The sequence below is a fragment of the Triticum aestivum genome, chromosome 1B (genome assembly GCF_018294505.1).
Source record: "Triticum aestivum cultivar Chinese Spring chromosome 1B, IWGSC CS RefSeq v2.1, whole genome shotgun sequence".
Taxonomy (NCBI): Eukaryota; Viridiplantae; Streptophyta; class Magnoliopsida; order Poales; family Poaceae; genus Triticum; species Triticum aestivum.
The window spans coordinates 561,161,192-561,180,579 of NC_057795.1; the positions used below are offsets into that span (position 1 = coordinate 561,161,192).

General features: G+C 46.7%; 1 protein-coding gene across 1 annotated transcript; it reads right to left on the minus strand.

Moving 5' to 3' along the window:
- Nucleotides 1–18,142: 18,142 nt before the first annotated feature.
- Nucleotides 18,143–18,820, minus strand: LOC123095037 (acanthoscurrin-1). Its single transcript, XM_044516874.1, has one exon. It carries the CDS (start codon nucleotides 18,702–18,704, stop codon nucleotides 18,321–18,323), a length of 384 nt encoding a protein of 127 aa, XP_044372809.1. The 5' UTR covers nucleotides 18,705–18,820; the 3' UTR covers nucleotides 18,143–18,320.
- Nucleotides 18,821–19,388: the final 568 nt, after the last annotated feature.

The following is a 19,388-nucleotide window of genomic DNA, read 5'->3' on the forward strand; positions in this document are numbered from 1 at the left end:
AGAAGTCCTTCACGTGGGTCCGCACGATCATCGCGTTTTCCTCCTCGGTCCTCTCGTACGGTAACTTCTCTAGAGGCTTGAGAGGTGGACCGTATCTGTATTGCCTCCCGCCTTTGGCTGTACTGCTAGACGCCGGAGCAGACGGAGAGGCTGCGGCGTCTGTCTTCTTTCGTGCTTGCTTACGAGGCGGAGGAGAAGGACTACAACGCGCTGGAGCAGCCGGGGCGGCAGCGGGTCTCTTCCGCCCTTGCTGGCGAGGCGGAGAAGGAGGAGGCTGCTGGCTGCTCGGGCGCGCCGGCGCAGGCGGAGAAGGAGGCGGAGTGCCGCCACGCGCCGGAGAAGGAGGCCCAGTGCCCTGATCGTCACTCGCCGGAGGAGGAGGCGGTGGAGGAGGCGGAGTGCCCTGACTCGCCGGAGGAGGAGGAGGAGGCGGAGGCGTCCAGTTCGGAAGGTTGATGAGCTCCTTCCGCCATAGGCATGGAGTCTTCAGAGCAGAACCCAGCCTAGTCTCCCCTTCACCGGTAGGGTGGTCAAGCAGGAGGTCCTCAAATCCCTCTGTTATTTCATCCACCATCACCCTAGCATATCCTTCTGGAATCGGCCGGCAGTGAAAAGTTGCGCCGGGTTCAGTAGGATAAACAGAGCCAACAGCCGCCTTGACCTTCAAATTCATCCATCGCGTCATAATGTGGCAATTTTGAGACTCCGTGATAGCATCCACGGGATAGCTGGCAGGAGCCGTCAAGACATGCTCCGGCTGAAGCAGCTCGGTGGAAGCCACGCTGCTTCTCCGCTGAGATGGCGGGGTAGCTTCGGGGGAAGCTTCGGCAGGTCGTTTGCTGCGATCTGCTTCTCGTTCCTCTTCTCGTTCCTCTAGCCCCATTACCCTTTCGTGCAGCGCCTGCAGTTGGCCCTGCTCCAGTTTCTTCCTCCTCTCGTGGGTTTTGTAACCCCCTGCGTCCGGAAAACCAACCTTCCACGGAATGGAGCCTGGCGTGCCTCGTGTCCGTCCAGGGTGCTCAGGATTCCCGAGGGCCATTGTGAGCTCGTCCTTCTCCCTGTCTGGAACGAACGTCCCTTGCTGCGCTGCATTGATATAGTGCCGAAGCCTCTTGACTGGTATTTTCAGTTGCTCGTCCGTCCAATGGCACTTCCCTGATATAGGGTCCAAGGTTCCGCCAGCCCCGAAGAACCAAGTCCGGCAACGGTCTGGCCAGTACATTGTCTCTGGTTAGATCCCTTTATCAAGCAGATCATTCTCAGCCTTGGACCACTTAGGCCGAGCTTTGAGGTAGCCACCTGACCCCGTGCGATGGTGAAACTACTTCTTCGCAGCATTTTGCTTGTTTGTCGCCGACATCTTCTTACTCTTTTCTGATGTCTTGTGGGCCACAAATGCGGGTCAGTGATCTTTGATCTTCTCATATTTGCCGATGAATTCTGGTGTCTCTTCTTTGTCGACAAACTTGTTCAGCTCTTTCCTCCACCTCCTGAATAGGGTTGCCATCTTCTTAAGAGCACAAGACTTGATTAATTGCTCTTTAACTGGCTTCTCTGGATCCACCTCTGGCGGTAGGGTGAAATTTGCCTTCAGCTGAGTCCAAAGATCATCTTTCTTCATATCATTGACATAAGACACCTCGGGCTCTTCCTCCTTAGGATTATACCATTGCTGGATGCTGATCGGGATCTTGTCCGTAACAAGAACCCTGCACTGAGCAGAAAATGCGTTCTTTGTCCGGATGGGTTCAATCGGTTCGCCGTTGGGCGCGATTTCTATGATCTCAAACCTTTCATCCGAGCTCAACTTTTTCTTCGGGCCTCGTCTCCTTACCGAAGTTGTGCTCGATCCGAAGGGCTAGAAAAAGGAAGAAAGACGAGAGTTAATTAATATGTGTACATATACCAAAACAATGGATGCATCAATTAACTAGTCAGCACGGGCTTAACTAATATATATATACCTGGCCGGACTCGGTTCGGTCACCGGAGCAGTCAGCACGGTCTCCTTCTTGTACCTCCATTGTGTCACCGGAGCCATCATGAACATAGCCCTCTTCTTGTACCGGCATTAATGGGCCGGAGCCATCATGAACATAGCCCTCTTCTTCACCCAGTCCTTCCTGACCATCGGTGTTGTTGAGAAATGATGCAACTTCATCACTTCCTTGTGCGATTATGTCCCCCAACATCGCTTCTGTTGCTTCGTCTCGGGAGTGCTCCATAGTTTCTGCAAATATTTACAACATGTCAATTATTATTCAAACATGGTACAGATGGATATATATTAGTGGCAAATGTAGAACTAGCTAGCTAATCACAATAAGGAATCATGTTAGTGGCCTCGACGCTGCTTCTCTAGGGTTTGGGGTGGCCTCGACACAACGCTTTAAGGGTTTGGGGTGGCCTCGACGACAACGCTCTTTTAACTTGGTAAATTTGTGTGGCCTCGAGAGAGTTAATTTGTCAGATAGGGGCGCGGCGGGAGAGGGTAGGAGACCAACATTGTTTTCTCTCTAGGGTTTGGGTGTCCTCGAGAGTTTTGGTCGAGCGAGAGGGCCGAGGGGGGTGCTGCCGTGGTATAAGTTATCACGGTCGAGAGAGGGTATATATATCGACCGCCCCTGATGTCGAAGTTATCCGGGAGGGGGTTATATTGACAACGACGCGACATACATATACATGGGAAAATATTGTTATCAGGGAGGGGGTATCGGTACCCCCCCCCTCATGTTGAAGTTTCTTCTTTCTCCTTTATTCCTTTCTTCTTCTTCTCCTCTTCTTTTTCTTCTTCTCCCTCGAGAAAGGAAAATAAGGAAAAGGAAGAAGGAAGAAGGAGATCGAAGAAGAAGAAAAAGAAGGAGAGGAAAAAGAACTTCTTCTCCTCTTCTTTTTCTTCTTTTTTCCACTTCTTATTTATTTCTCCTCTTCTTCCTCTCCTCTTCTTATCCTTTCTTCCTCTTCTTATTTTTCTTTTTCCTCTCCTTCTTTTTCTTCTTCTTTGATCTCCTTCTTCCTTCTTCCTCTTTTCTTCCATTTCCTTATTTTCCTTTCTCCTCTACACTAACCTAAAATGCACTAACCTAAAATTGATATATACTAACAACCTAAATAAAAAATTAATACATATATGAAAAAACATATATAAACAAAAAAATGCTATGAACATTATATTCATACATATATAGCCACATCCATTCATCATATATATAGCTACCACATACATATATACATTATATATATGAAAAAAATGCAATGAACAAAAAATACACTTATGAAAAAAATACTATGAACATGTACACATATATACACATACAAACATATATACACAAAAAATACAAAAAAAATGCTATGAAAAATGCAGGGCAGGGGCGGCGGGGCGGCGCGCGGCGGTCGCGCAGGGCAGGGGCGGCGGCGCGCCGACCGCGCAGGACAGGGGCGGCGCGCAGCGGCCGCGCAGGGCAGGGGCGGCGGTGCGGCGGCCACGCAGGGGCGCGGGACGAGAGGGGCGCGGGAGCAGGCTGTGCTCACAGGGGGCGGCGGCGACGGCGAAGGCGAGCAGCCTGACGACGTCGGTGGCGGCGGCGACGGCAAGGTGGAGCAGGGGCGTCGGGCGGCGACGACGACGAGGAGGAGCAGGGGCGTCGGGGAGAAGTGAGGGATTTGGTCGAAACTGCTAAGTGTTGTATATATAGCAAGAGCATTGGTCCCGGTTCGTGAATCCAACCGGGACTAATGCACCCCTTTAGTCCCGGTTGGTGCCAACAACCGGGACCAAAGGCCTCTTTTCAGCAGCCCAAAGGGCGGGAAGCGGCGGCCTTTGGTCCCGGTTGGTGGCACCAACCGGGACTAAAGGGGGGGCATTGGTCCTGGTTGGTGCCATGAACCAGTACCAATGCCCCCTCTTTAGTCCTGGTTGGTGCCACCAACCGGGACCAAAGGCCGCTATGCTGCCCGCAGCGCGGCGAAAGTTTAATCCCACCTCGCTAGTTGAGAGGGCTCGAGAGTGGTTTATAAGCGCTGTTGCGCCCACCATCTCGAGCTCCTCTCAACTGCAGGCTTGCGGGCCTAATCTCACACTATGCTGCGGTGGGCCTATTGGGCCTTCTACGGGCCTGAATCTTGGCCCAGGTTGGGTTTCTAGTCGTATTCAGGCCGTGGTGGCCCAATAGGTGGCAACTTTTTTTGTTTTTTTTTCAGTTTTTTTTGTTTTTTGCATTATTTATTTTCTTTTGTTTTTTGCTTTATTTTTTAATTCTTTTTGCTTTTAGTTTTAGAAAAATTATAAACTTTCTGTTAGTGCCATTAGTTTTCAAATTTGAAAACACTTTTTTTGTTTTCTTTCTTGCTTTATTTATTTTATTTTGTTTCTACTTACAACAAAATACTTATTGTTGCTATTTTTATTTATTTTTCCAGTTTTTTTGTTTTTTTTGCATTATTTATTTTCTTTTGTTTTTTGCTCTATTTTTTAATTCTTTTTTGCTTTTAGTTTTAGGAAAATTATAAACTTTCTGTTAGTGCCATTAGTTTTCAAATGAACTCTGAAAAAGTTGAAAGTTGGCATGGTATCATAAATTCACCCACATAGCATGTGCATGTACAAAACGGACAATGGTATCATACTCGTCTGTTACAAAGTTGGCATGGTATCATCATAATAGTTGCGGGAGAAAGTCTTCACTTTTTCTTCGCTTGTGTCATTTGCTTATTGCGCCGTAACCATGGATAATCTTCATCGTTTATCAGGATGCTGGGGTCAACCTTGACTTTGAAGGGAGGAATTTCATGAAACTTTTCATAATCTTCAGACATGTCTGTCTTGCCCTCCACTCCCACGATGTCCCTTTTTCCTGAAAGAACTATGTGGCGCTTTGGCTCATCGTATGATGTATTCGCTTCCTTATCTTTTCTTTTTCTCGGTCTGGTAGACATGTCCTTCACATAGATAACCTGTGCCACATCATTGGCTAGGACGAACGGTTCGTCAGTGTACCCAAGATTTTTCAGATCCACTGTTGTCATTCCGTACTGTGGGTCTACCTGTACCCCGCCTCCTGACAGATTGACCCATTTGCACTTAAACAAAGGGACCTTAAAATCATGTCCGTAGTCAAGTTCCCATATGTCCACTATGTAACCATAATATGTGTCCTTTCCCCTCTCGGTTGTTGCATCAAAGCGGACACCGCTGTTTTGGTTGGTGCTCTTTTGATCTTGGTCAATCGTGTAAAATGTATTCCCATTTATCTCGTATCCTTTCCAAATCGTAACAGTCGAAGATGGTCCCCTGGACAACAAGTACAGCTCATCACAAACAGTGTTGTCACCTCTGAGACGTGTTTCCAACCAACTGCTGAAAGTCCTGATGTGTTCACATGTAATCCAGTCGTCGCACTGCTCCGGGTGTTTGGAGCGCAGACTGTTCTTGTGTTCATCGACATACGGGGTCACCAAGGTAGAGTTCTGTAGAACTGTGTAGTGTGCTTGAGACCAAGAATATCCGTCCCTGCATATTATTGAGTCCCTTCCAAGCGTGCCTTTTCCAGTCAGTCTCCCCTCATACCGCGATTTAGGGAGACCTATCTTCTTAAGGCCAGGAATGAAGTCAACACAAAACCCGATGACATCCTCTGTTTGATGGCCCATGGAGATGCTTCCTTCTGGCCTAGCGCGGTTACGGACATATTTCTTTAGGACTCCCATGAACCTCTCAAAGGGGTACATATTGTGTAGAAATACGGGGCCCAGAATGACAATCTCGTCAACTAGATGAACTAGGACGTGCGTCATGATATTGAAGAAGGATGGTGGGAACACCAGCTCGAAACTGACAAGACATTGCACCACATCACTCCTTAGCCTTGGTATGATTTCTGGATCGATCACCTTCTGAGAGATTGCATTGAGGAATGCACATAGCTTCACAATGGCTAATCGGACGTTTTCCGGTAGAAGCCCCCTCAATGCAACCGGAAGCAGTTGCGTCATAATCACGTGGCAGACATGAGACTTTAGGTTCTGAAACTTTTTCTCTGCCATATTTATTATTCCCTTTATATTCGACGAGAAGCCAGTCGGGACCTTCATACTAAGCAGGCAGTCAAAGAAGATTTCCTTCTCTTCTTTGGTAAGAGCATAGCTGGCAGGACCTTCATACTGCTTTGGAGGCATGCCGTCTTTTTTGTGCAAACGTTGCAGGTCCTCCCGTGCCTCAGCTGTATCTTTTGTCTTTCCATACACGCCCAAGAAGCCTAGCAGGTTCACGCAAAGGTTCTTCATCACGTGCATCACGTCAATTGAAGAGCGGACCTCTAGGTCTTTCCAGTAGGGTAGGTCCCAAAATATAGATTTCTTCTTCCACATGGGTGCGTGTCCCTCAGCGTCATTCGGAACAGCTAGTGCGCCGGGACCCTTTCCAAAGATTACGTGTAAATCATTGACCATAGCAAGTACGTGATCACCAGTACGCATGGCGGGCTTCTTCCGGTGATCTGCCTCGCCTTTGAAATGCTTGCCTTTCTTTCGACATTGATGGTTGGTCGGAAGAAATCGACGATGGCCCAGGTACACATTCTTCCTGCAGCTTCCCAGGTATATACTATCGGTGTCAAGTAAACAGTGCGTGCATGCGTGGTATCCCTTGTTTGTCTGTCCTGAAAGGTTACTGAGAGCGGGCCAATCGTTGATGGTCACGAACAGCAACGCCTTTAGGTCAAATTCCTCCTGTTTGTGCTCATCCCACGTACGTACACCGTTTCCATTCCACAGCTGTAAAAGTTCTTCAACTAATGGCCTTAGGTACACATCAATGTCGTTGCCGGGTTGCTTAGGGCCTTGGATGAGAACTGGCATCATAATGAACTTCCGCTTCATGCACATCCAAGGAGGAAGGTTATACATACATAGAGTCACGGGCCAGGTGCTGTGATTGCTGCTCTGCTCCCCGAAAGGATTAATGCCATCCGCGCTTAAAGCAAACCATACGTTCCTTGGGTCACTTGCAAACTCATCCCAGTACTTTCTCTCGATTTTTCTCCACTGCGACCCGTCAGCGGGTGCTCTCAACTTCCCGTCTTTCTTACGGTCCTCACTGTGCCATCGCATCAACTTGGCATGCTCTCCGTTTCTGAACAGACGTTTCAACCGTGGTATTATAGGAGCATACCACATCACCTTCGCAGGAACCCTCTTCCTGGGGGGCTCGCCGTCAACATCACCAGGGTCATCTCGTCTGATCTTATACCGTAATGCACCGCATACCGGGCATGCGTTCAGATCCTTGTACGCACCGCGGTAGAGGATGCAGTCATTAGGGCATGCATGTATCTTCTGCACCTCCAATCCTAGAGGGCATACGACCTTCTTTGCTGCGTATGTACTGTCGGGCAATTCGTTATCCTTTGGAAGCTTCTTCTTCAATATTTTCAGTAGCTTCTCAAATCCTTTGTCAGGCACAGCATTCTCTGCCTTCCACTGCAGCAATTCCAGTACGGTACCGAGCTTTGTGTTGCCATCTTCGCAATTGGGGTACAACCCTTTTTTGTGGTCCTCTAACATGCGATCGAACTTCAGCTTCTCCTTTTGACTTTCGCATTGCGTCCTTGCATCGACAATGACCCGGCGGAGATCATCATCATCGGGCACATCGTCTGGTTCCTCTTGATCTTCAGCAGCTTCGCCCGTTGCAGCATCATCGTGCACATCGTCTGGTTCCTCTTGATCTTCAGTAGCATCACCGTATTCAGGGGGCACATAGTTGTCATCGTACTCTTCTTCTTCGCCGTCTTCCATCATAACCCCTATTTCTCCGTGCCTCGTCCAAACATTATAGTGTGGCATGAAACCCTTGTAAAGCAGGTGGGTGTGAAGGATTTTCCGGTCAGAGTAAGACTTCGTATTCCCACATATAGGGCATGGACAACACATAAAACCATTCTGCTTGTTTGCCTCAGCCACTTCGAGAAAATCATGCACGCCCTTAATGTACTCGGAGGTGTGTCTTGAACCGTACATCCATTGCCGGTTCATCTGCGTGCATTATATATAATTAAGTGTGTCAAAAATCATTACAGAACATCATGAATAGATAATTAAGTGACCAAATTAATAGAAGTTCATCATCACATTAAAACCAAAGTACATACATAGTTCTCATCTAACAACATAAAGCTCTGCAGAGCATCTAAATTAATTAAACCATACATTGAAACTATGTAAAACATTTCAATGCGAAAACAAATGCGATCATAATCGCAACCAATGTAACAACTGATCCAACGGCATAATGATACCAAGCCTCGGTATGAATGGCATATTTTCTAATCTTTCTAATCTTCAAGCGCATTGCATCCATCTTGATCTTGTGATCATCGACGACATCCGCAACATGCAACTCCAATATCATCTTCTCCTCCTCAATTTTTCTTATTTTTTCCTTCAAGAAATTATTTTCTTCTTCAACTAAATTTAACCTCTCGACAATAGGGTTGGTTGGAATTTCCGGTTCAACAACCTCCTAGATAAATAAAATCTATGTCACGTTGGTCGGCATAATTGTCATAAACAATAAATGAACCAATAGTTATGAAAAGATAATATATACCACATCCGAATCATAGACAGGACGAGGGCCGACGGGGGGCGGATACCAAAACCATCGCACTATATAAGATGCAATAATAAAAGTAAGAAAATTATACAAGTATCTATATAATATACAAGTAAGAATTTTTTTACTTTCAGAAAGAAGATAAGAACAAGAGGCTCACCACGGTGGTGCCGGCGGCAAGAATGGCGCGGGCGATCGACGGCGGTGAAGGCGGGGACGGGACATGACGGACCGCTAAACCTAGACAAATATTGAGGAAAATGGAGCTTGGAGGTCGAGCTTGGAGAGGAGAAAGCTTAAGTAGTGTGGCTCGGACATTCCATCGAACACCTCGTGTGCATAGGAGGTGAGCTAGAGCACCACAAAGCTCTCTCCTCACCGGCCAGGAAAAACAGAGCAGTGGGAGTGCTCTGCTCGCGGGCGAGGGTATATATAGGCAATTAATTGGTCCCGGTTCGTGGCACGAACCGGGACTAAAGGGCAGCCTTTGGTCCCGGTTCAAGCCACCAACCGGGACCAATGGTGGTGGGCCAAGAGCGAGGCCCATTGGTCCCTGTTCGTCCCACCAAACGAGGCCAAAAGGTCCAGACGAACCGGGACAAATGGCCCACGTGGCCCGGCCGGCCCCCGGGGCTCACGAACCGGGTCCAATGTCCCCATGGGTCCAGGTTCTGTATTGAACCGGGACTAATGGGCTGACCTGGCCTGGACCATTGCCCCCTTTTCTACTAGTGTGGATTGGGATTTCGAGATATGGAAATCTTTAACTTATCTCTCCTTGCCCGTCAGGTTTGGCGAGTTAATTCTCTAGTGCTCAAAGATTGAGCTCTTTCTTTATCTATGAATATATTCTATCCTCGGCAGATTTGTAAACTATGACAGGCTTTTGAAAGCATTTGCATAAAAAAAAGGCAGTCCGGTGCATGTAGCTCCCGTTTGCGCAGGGTTCGGAATATGGTCTGACCACTTTCAAAGCATCCGCATGAGCGAGAGAGAAAACATAAGAGAGGTTGCCATATAAAAGAGGAGTCTTGTCATAGTAAAGATAAGAGATTTTATATTTATTCAATACAAATAACTATTCACACTGGTAATGTACGAATAGTCGGGGAATTTTGATGATTTGCAACAATTTAATTGGGCACTTGATGATCGGCTACAATCTACGTGTAGGCTTTAGATGATCTGTCCCATGCATACATACAGACCTATAGAAGTAGTTGTAATCAACCACGAACCGGATTCTGCTCCGCCCACCAAAGAGTCAAGTAGGAGCACTAGTGCACTACACATTTCTGAGCTATAGAACATGAATTCCGATTTTCGTACTTCTACAAAATCTAGGTGCACTCCTCTAAATGCTTAACCGCTCAGGACGGTATCTCATCTCTTTTAGTTTCTTGCATACATGACACAACGAAATCGCTAGTGTTAAAAGAATGTCTTACATTATGGGATGGTGTAGTAGTATTCATCACCGATTTCTTGATTAACTTCACAACAAATAAACGGGATATATTCTGGCACTCTGCTATTCCTTCAACATGCATATCCTTTATCCAGTGATCTACTACTAGAGATTACTCGTGCGATAATTGGACTACATCGTCCGATCTATACCAGTACTACTAAACTAGTACACTTGACAGTAGCGGAGCCACCAGAGACGAGAAATTCGGCAAGTCAATCGTCTCCGCAGATTAGCTTGAGGAAGTAGGTACTCTCAGAGCCACCATACGAGCGCCGCGGCCGCGAGGGTGGCGGCGCCAGAAACCCTCCAGCCGACGCGCGGTTCAGCCGCTGCGCTGTGTCGGTGCGACCACGGCCACGCAGCCCCGCCGCCGCCACTCCATCCGGATCCGCCTCTTCTCCCGTAACCTCCTCCACCCCTCCCGCCGCCTCCACCACCGCCTCCTCCGCGGCAGTACGCGCCATCGATATGCCCTGCCAGGCAGAGCAGCACAAGCAGCAGGGCGCAGAGCCGCCTAGCCTTGTTCCCTCTCATGGCGGGCCGTCTCCTGTCTCTGACTACACGTACGTACGTACGGCCGATCCCTCGCTGTCGTTGTGCAGATGTGGATTGGGATCCCTCCTCTCGCTGTCGATCTCTGCGCTTCCGGCCGGCACGGTCGCTGCGCCTTATATGAAGGGGGTGAAACCGTGAGAGGGGCGGGAAGGTGGCGGGAAACTGCGACCCCTACTTCTTCGCGGATTGGGGCTTCGCCTGTTCGTGCTACGTACGCTCCTACCCTAGCCCGGACCCGATCGACGCGTATCTACACATCTACACATCTACACAACTATTAAACAAGAAAACTTGAACCTGGGCGGACGATTACTCTGCCAAATACGCCTTCCATGCAAAACGTAATCCATCTTATCACATTAATCAACCCCCACAGCCCGCTCCTCCCTAGCCTTCCCTCCATGTTCATCGCACCCTCCTAGGGTTAGATCGCCGCCGCCAGCCTATGGTCGCCGGATGGAGGCCACAACTCTCTTCTCCGGCTACACCTGAAGGCAACCCACCATGTTGCGTCCACCGGGATGACGACGGCCAGGACGAATCTACACAACTATTAAACAAGAAAACTTGAACCTGGGCGGACGATTACTCTGCCAAAGACGCCTTCCATGCAAAACGTAATCCATCTTATCACATTAATCAACCCCCACAGCCCGCTCCTCCCTAGCCTTCCCTCCATGTTCATCGCACCCTCCTAGGGTTAGATCGCCGCCGCCAGCCTATGGTCGCCGGATGGAGGCCACAACTCTCTTCTCCGGCTACACCTGAAGGCAACCCACCATGTTGCGTCCACCGGGATGACGACGGCCAGTACGAAGTCCGGCGTGCAGCTCAAGAAAGAGGATCTCGACGAGGTTTAGCGGATAAAATTTCTCACACCCCAATCCCAGTTCGCGCTGCCGCGTGACCCTCCTCCGCCGCCGCTCCTCCTCTTGGCCTTCGCCCCACACACATCGTCATCGCCCAGATTGTACCCACCCTCCAACCCAAACGCCCCATCTTCCCCGCCGTTGTCGGACGCCGCGTCATCTCGCCGTGACCCCCTGCCGTTGAATCCGTATGCATAGAACCTGACGGAGCCGCAGAGGCCGTAAGCAAACATGAGAAATCCGTCGCCGAAGCTCTGTTTCCCGACACACCGTCTCGGGCTCGCTGTTCCTCTACACATCGATGCCCGCCCCTCCGCCGTGCCTCCCTCCACGTCGGCTGTGACATCCCGGGCACTGCTTATCCACCCTTTTCCCTGGTGTCCCGCCGCCTACTAAGTCAGGTTCGGGTTTCAGTGGTGGTGGTCAGTGCGATTCTGAGCCGTGCGTCGTTTTGCCGCTGCCGACGGCGGCCGGCGGATGCAGTGCGCGTGTGTGCACTAGCTTCGAGTCTAGCCTGGGCATAGTTTTAAATAGCGCGCTAAGCATCTTAGCGGCGGACCTCTTTCAAATGCTATAGCGTGCTATAGCGGAGCTATAGCGCGTTATTTAAAATGTTTGTTCATTTATTTGGACCAAAGTCTCTTAGCGCAAGACCTTTTGTAAATGCTATAGCGTGCTATAGCGGAGCTATAGCGGACTATTTAAAACAGTGAGCCTGGGGGCGGCGAGGTGGCTAGGCAGCGCTGCTTGCTCTGTTTCTACAGGTGCTGCTTGATGTACCTGCTTCTTGTAAGTTCTTGCTCTAGCAGATGCTTGTACGTTTTGGATGTTAGCAAAAAGTTTGCAATGCAAGTGGCAGGTGACAACTTATAGTATTCGGAATTTTGTTATATCCACCTAACCACTTGGTGTAGATCTGATAGGTACTTATAAACTGCTTTTGATGTGTTCTCCTCATGAACAAATGTAAATGATATTAGAACTGAAATTTTAGAAGGCTGTCTACTTAAAAAATTATACTGATTCGGTGCATCTTTAAAGATAGTGATCTTAACGATCTTATATTGAAATTTTAAAAGGCTGTCCACTTAAAATTTTATACTGAAATTTTAAAAGGCTGTCTACCTAAAATTTATACTTATTACTAAAAAAAGATCCTACAAGATGTGTGCTATGGTTCAGACACAATACCTTGTTATTTAGATATTGTGCATATCATGATTTATTTAGCAAATGTTGGTAAGTAAAATTTGATTAATTCCTTGATGTATATGGGTTTGCGTAAACTGAAATTGTGCTTAACCTAATTTATGGAGCAATGGATAACAAGGCGTGAACTATATATTTTATTTGAGTCGAGGACTGTTGAGTACCATAACTAATCCATTATTTTTCCATCTTGCCGTACTTTGTCAGCTGGGCTATGTGGCGGCATCTATTATGAGTATCGCTACTAGGGATGCTTGTCCAGGTGGGGCAAAATTCTGTCGTCTTCGATTTAACTAAAATCATGCTATAGAGATATGTACACCTCAATGAATGGTAGTTCTCCATTTATAGGTAGAGTCAAACATCATTATGGAAGCAAGATGCCCAATGTGCGTTGACTTGCCTGATGCCATGTCGTGATTTTCATTACCAGCATGCATATTTGTCAAGCCTTGTGTTTATCTCATATGTGATCTCTTGCCAAATGGCCCTCAGGGGGCCTGGTCAGGCTCAAATTTGGGATGTACTGCTTCTGGTGTTTGTTGTTTTTTCATCCGTGTGGCTGTGTGCTCCCTCCGTTCTCTTATGGCTATGGCTGTGAAGTTACTGTAATTTACCCAGTTTTCTACCAGCTTTTTTTCACTACTTTCTACTAAGTGTATTGTATTTTTTGCTTTTTTCTGCTCTTTCAGTACACTGTATATGGTTGGAGAAGCAAAGTGTGTTTATCCATACATTAAACAAATGGCTACCATTCAAGTGTTAATACAAGTGTCATACTCACCTGTCAAGATCAAACTGAACTGAAAATCTTTATTTGTTTGTTGTTATAGCTTCAACTGAACTGGTCAAGTGGACGAGGGCTTCAATGTCTTGGCCTGATCGACGTCCGTAGACCTAGCAAGATTGTCACTACCACAGTCAGTGTCATTCATCACCGTGCCAAACGGAACTGCTCACCACAGAATAGGATGCACCAGAGGTATGAACACGCCGCCATCTGCTCACTCCTCCCTCGCCGTAGGTCGGCAGATGGTGAGGAACGTCCATCCCATGGTGAGTGTCATTTGCCTTTTGGCGATTTGCCTCGGTAAGTTTGGGCTTTCTACAGTAGACTACATTCTACTGAAAGTGGATTAGGATTATCCTCGATCCATGACTTTCAATTATTCCTCTGCCACACCGCCCTAGGCTTTAGATTACCGTAATGCAAATCCCTCTCCCTCTACCTCCTCAGTTCGGAATCATTGTTCCCATAAATTGTGAAGATGAAAAACAATTCTAACTGTCCTTTCTGGAAATTGTTTGATCGTGTACATTGGAGGCTAAATTTTATTGTTTCCCAAGTTTGAAACTTACACACTCCTATATTTCAGATGCATGAGTTTCTTTAACATAAAAAAAGATGCAAGAGTTTCTTTAAAAATGTACACGTGGTGTAAAGGAGGAGGTTCTGTGTGTGCCATGCCTACTTTATCCTTTCTTCACTTAGATAAGCATAGATCATTTTCAAGTAAGAGAATTATAATAGTGCAATCTCTAGATTGCTGCTTATAATTCAAAATACTCTTTGTTGTCTTGATAAAGTAGTTGTTTACAGGATGTGGGGTTACAGTTGGAAGGGATAAACCTTGCTGGTTATCGCCAAGCATTTGAAGAAAATGGTGCCAATTGAGAGTATATGTTATATGAAACAGAGAGATTGTACCACATGTTGTAAAATGTTGAGCCACATTACATGTTCTTCCTTACTATATTTTACAACATATCAAATTCACAATATACACCAATTTGCCAAACAGTTTCCACATATGACAGCAAGATAGGAGGGAAGGAAGGGAGGCGCTGGGGTCGCCATTCGTGTCACTCGAGCAATCGACATGGGGGCCTTTTCTTTCTCGAGAACGGACTTGCATGACTGACACAGGTGCCTTATCTTTCTTGAGCACGGACCTCCACAAGTAGGCTCACATCTGGTCGTAATATTTATGTAGACGTGCGTTGCACGTGCACACTTACTAGTACAGCGATAACAGGCGGTGTTTGATTTACCAATTTTCCGGTTAATCCTAGTCGTCGAGCCCTCGATCGGCCTTAAGCCCTTAAGCGCTACTTCCGCGTGCTCGCGCGTGCCTGTGGGCCGCGGCCCATTCCCTCGCTGCCTCTCGTTGGCTCGTTTTTTTTTTTTTTTGAGAAAGAGGAAAAATGACCGTGACGTTCAGCAAATTGATCGTTGACCGTGCAGAACGTTGACCACGATGAACGTCGACTATTCAATTTTTTATTTAAAGAACTCGAAAAAAAATCACGAACTCGAGAAAAGTTCGTGAGTTAGAAAAAAACTGTTCATGAAATTCAAAAAAGTTCATGCTCTTGCAAAGCGTTAAAGAATCTTGAAATAATCTTCAAGAATTAAAAAAATGCGAATTCAAAATTTTCATGAATTTAAAATTCAATAACAGTACAAGCTTGAAAAAATTGTGAAGACGAAAAAAGTTTGTGAAATTGAGAAATTTTCACTAAACTTGGGAAATGTTAACGAATTTAAAAATAGTTCATGAATTCATAAAAATTAAAAACATAAAAAAGTTGACATATAAGAATAAGGTTTGCAATTTTTGGGAAAACTTTACGAATTTGAAAAAAAATTCTCTACTTTCAAAATTTCAAGAATATGGAAAAGTTCACTAATTCTTGAAAAACAGAAAAAGAAAAATATAAGCGGTAGGGAAAGGAAAAAGTAAAACTCCAGCTGAGTGCACAAAAAAAATAGGCCGACCCATAAAACAGGAACGTAGCGCACAAGGCACTAAATAGGATTGGGCCTAGTGGACGCCCTCAAGGCTCGGTCGCAAAAGATCAAGGTAGTCGGCCCAGTTACCCTACGGGGGCGGTGCGCTCGTTCGTTAGGTTTTCCTTCGTTAGGTTTTCCTTTTGATCATTCCTGTGTTTATCTAAAAAAAATCATTCATGTGTCTTTTTTTGTTTGTTTTGTTTTTCTGTATTTTTCTTTCAGAGGTTTTTTCATTGGTTTTATGTGATTTTGGTATTTTCAAGGTTTTCTATTATCTTTATCTTGTTCCCTTTATAGCTAGTTTTAATACAAATTGAAGATTTTTTTAATACACCATGTACACTTCTGTAATATACAATAAAAATATTTTCTAATACACACTATATCGTTTTTGCTAATACAAATTGAGCATTTAATTATGTAAGGTGAATTTTTTATATAGTGAAAAAATATTTTAATTTTAAAAAATTTAAACAAACCCACACACTGAACATTTTTCAATATACAATGAAAATTTTATTAATATACACCAAACTATCGTAAAACACAGACTGAAAATTTTTAAGAAATTATTTTTATTTTTAATAGGTGTCCAAATATTTAGGTTCATAAAAAACCAGATTTTCTTTTTTGGAGAAAAACAAACTAAAAAATGAAATAGGAAAACAGGAAACCTCTCGCACCAGGCATAGCTTCCACTAGCTGACGCCCTTTAGATCTCAAAAAAGAAGATGTCCAGAAAAGAAACATGTTGACGCCCTTTAGATCTCCAATTTTCCCCAAGCAATACATGCACCAATGCGATTATTGTGAGCTATGCATGACTTGGGCGCATGATGGTCGGCATGTCATCTTGCGTTTTAGCCTGCGTTCTAGACACTTGACCCCAACTAGGCCCTGGAGCTCCTATACATCGCGCTTAAGGCGCGAGAGCTACGTCTTTCCAACGGTCAGACCAAGTACCGTCTCAAATTAAGCGATCGTTAGGATGGGTCGGGCAACTAATTTTACATAGAAACCCTCCAAACAAAAAAACACAATCAGCCTCCATGCCGCTTCCCTTCCCAGCGATGGGATTCGCTGCCACCTCCGTCAGGTAGCTCCCAGGGTCATGTTGGACATTGTCGCTGCACTCATCGTGGACCTGAAACGCGACTCTATGTAGGTCGTCGGAGCCGCTGCTACCATGGTCCAGTTGGGAAAGGAGAATTTGAGGGTCGGTACGCCTTCCTGTCGTGGAGCTAGTGCAAGCCCTATGCAACTGCCAATAATGAATGTTGACACCGAGGCCGATCAGTGCTTGGTGGACGAGACAACGCCCGTGGGATCGTACACCTACCAGAAACTGCAGGGCATGACGCACTGCTTTTGAGACCCATTGGCATGTGGCACGTTAGGCACAGTGTTCAAAGGGGTGCTGCACAACGGCAAGAAGGTTATTGCAAGTGGCTGGAGAATATTGTGGAGAACGGCGATCCGAAGTTCCAAGGAGAGGTGTGCGTCATCGGGCGGACGACCCATCGTGACCTGGTTCGCCTCGTCAACTTCTTCCATGGGGGCACGAATCGCCTCCTTGTCTATAAGTTAATGATCAAAGGCTTTGTATGAAAGACCTGCTTTTCAAGGGCGGTGCCTCCTGCGCACCAGTGTAGCCCGACCGCCTAGGCGTCGTGCGCACAACGTGGCATGGGGTCTGCACTACCTCCATGACAGCGACAAGTGTGTGGCAACCAGCGGCGGGGTAGGTGCCGTAGCAAGGCACTTAACGACATGTGCTTCGAGGCAGTGGAGGCGTAGCGGCTCCCGAAGCAAGTTTTCTCATGAGACCAGCGCATCAGCGCTGTGCATGCCATGAGATAGCGTTGGCGCCGTTGCTGTGCTCTCGACGCCTTCCTTGGGAAGGATTTTATCAAAAAGGGCCATACAGTGGGTCTGTTTTTGCTTTTCCCGTTTCTATACCTCCTCTAACGCCATCTCACCGAAATATTATGTGCCGTCATAAAAAAGCAAGACCTATCTGTCAGGAAATTCATAAAAATGCCCTAAGCTGCCGATTCCTGCAAAAAGTTTACCGTAAGCAAGGTGTCTTTTGCCACGAAAGCGTAGAAATGTAATTCTTGCAAACCTCGCGTTGAATATGGTGTTTTTGTACAATTAACTCATGTCAACTTTGAAAATGACATCTTTCAATCTCAAGAAGTCATCTTTCAACCCTCTCTTTTGGCCAACTTTGAACCAGTGGTGGAACCTGGCAAAGAAACCTGTTAGACAGTTAATGAGCCTTCACAATTGATTTCAAAAAATATAAATAAAAAATCATAATCATTTACCTTTTCAATCCCTTCAGATTGATTCCCAATTGTTTGAATTGTGTAATCCCTCATATTATGGAGTTTGGGGTAACCAACTTAAAGCATTATTATTGTGATTCATTTCATGACCATCATAGGTTGAAACATGAAAGTACTCTTCAGTTATTGATAAACAGCTTGTTGGACTTATTCGGTTATGGGTTGTATGTAACCGTGTATTTTTTTAGAAGCGTGGAACCACTTAGCACGAAGCTCCGTCTAATCAAATTAGTTGTCACAAATTCGAAACAAAAATCGAAATTCTGCTCCAGGAAGACCATGTTCCGATTTTCCACCACACTGTACTCAAATCGATTTACAAGATAAAGAGGGGGAAAAATGCTCCGTGAACTATTTACAAGCCTGTATTAAAAAATAAAAAATATCTGACATGAATCCAGCCACGTTCTAAATTATACAAAATTACAAATTCCGTATTTCGCTCGTCGCCAACGATCGATCATGCTTGCGTAAGTATGCTCAGGGCCACCAGCGCGGCGGCGGCAGCGGAGAACCATACGACGCGGCCACGCGGCTCGCCCGCGGCGCGGCGTCCGTTCGACCCCGTCGCAGTCGTGTTCCGGCCGCCGTAGCCCCTTGTTGGCACGTAGCCACCGCCGGCCCCTCGCATGTAACTGCTCCCACCGCCGCCGCCGGCTCCCGGCACGGCACTGCCTCCCCCGCCAGTGCTTCCTCCATCGCTGCTGCCTCCGCCTCCTATCCTTCCACCACGGCCTCCACCTCCGCCTCGGGACGCCCCTCCCTGGATCCGCGAGGCCACGCAGAGCAGCACCAGCAGCAGTGCGCAGACCAGCCTCGCGTTGCCTCTGAGTCTCATGGTCATGGCCTCTCTCTCGTCTAGTCGTATTCCCTTTCTCTTCCGTTTGGTTTGGTGCGGTGAGGCATCGTGGCCATGGACCTTATGTACATGGAGGATAAGGAAGAAGGCAGGAAAGCGTCTGCAGCAGATTGTATTGGACCTTGAGGCCATGGAAGAAGGAGAGGCGGGAAAGCGTCAACGGCCGATTGGGGTGGGTTCTCTGCTCGCCGTAGACGCACACGTCGATCAGCGGCTACAGCAGCTCCACCACAGTCAAAGACGTGTTATTATATGTCATTATCTACGTGTGCGTGTGGCCAACCGCACAGATAATGCAAAAAGCAAGCATAATGTACATGCATTGCAATGTGGTGTCTGTGGCGCCCGCGCGGTGGCGACCGGTCCACAAGTTCTGACGGCGCCGTCCGGCTTCATTAGTGTGAAGCGAACTGTTCAGCCCTGTGGATAATACGTTTTTGACCCATAGGAAAACAACATCACTGAATTTACCTTGTTTTTTTTCTTGTTATGTTTCTTAATTGGCTTTTATCTATAGGAATTGAGAACCGTAGTTACAAAATTGCACTAAAGATTGAGAAGAAATGAACAAGAATGGGTATTTTTCGACGCAGGGATTAGAGAGACTTGATCCGATCGAACTAAAGCACGTTCTGGGCTCCAGCGAAAACGTGTAGTACATGCTCTGAA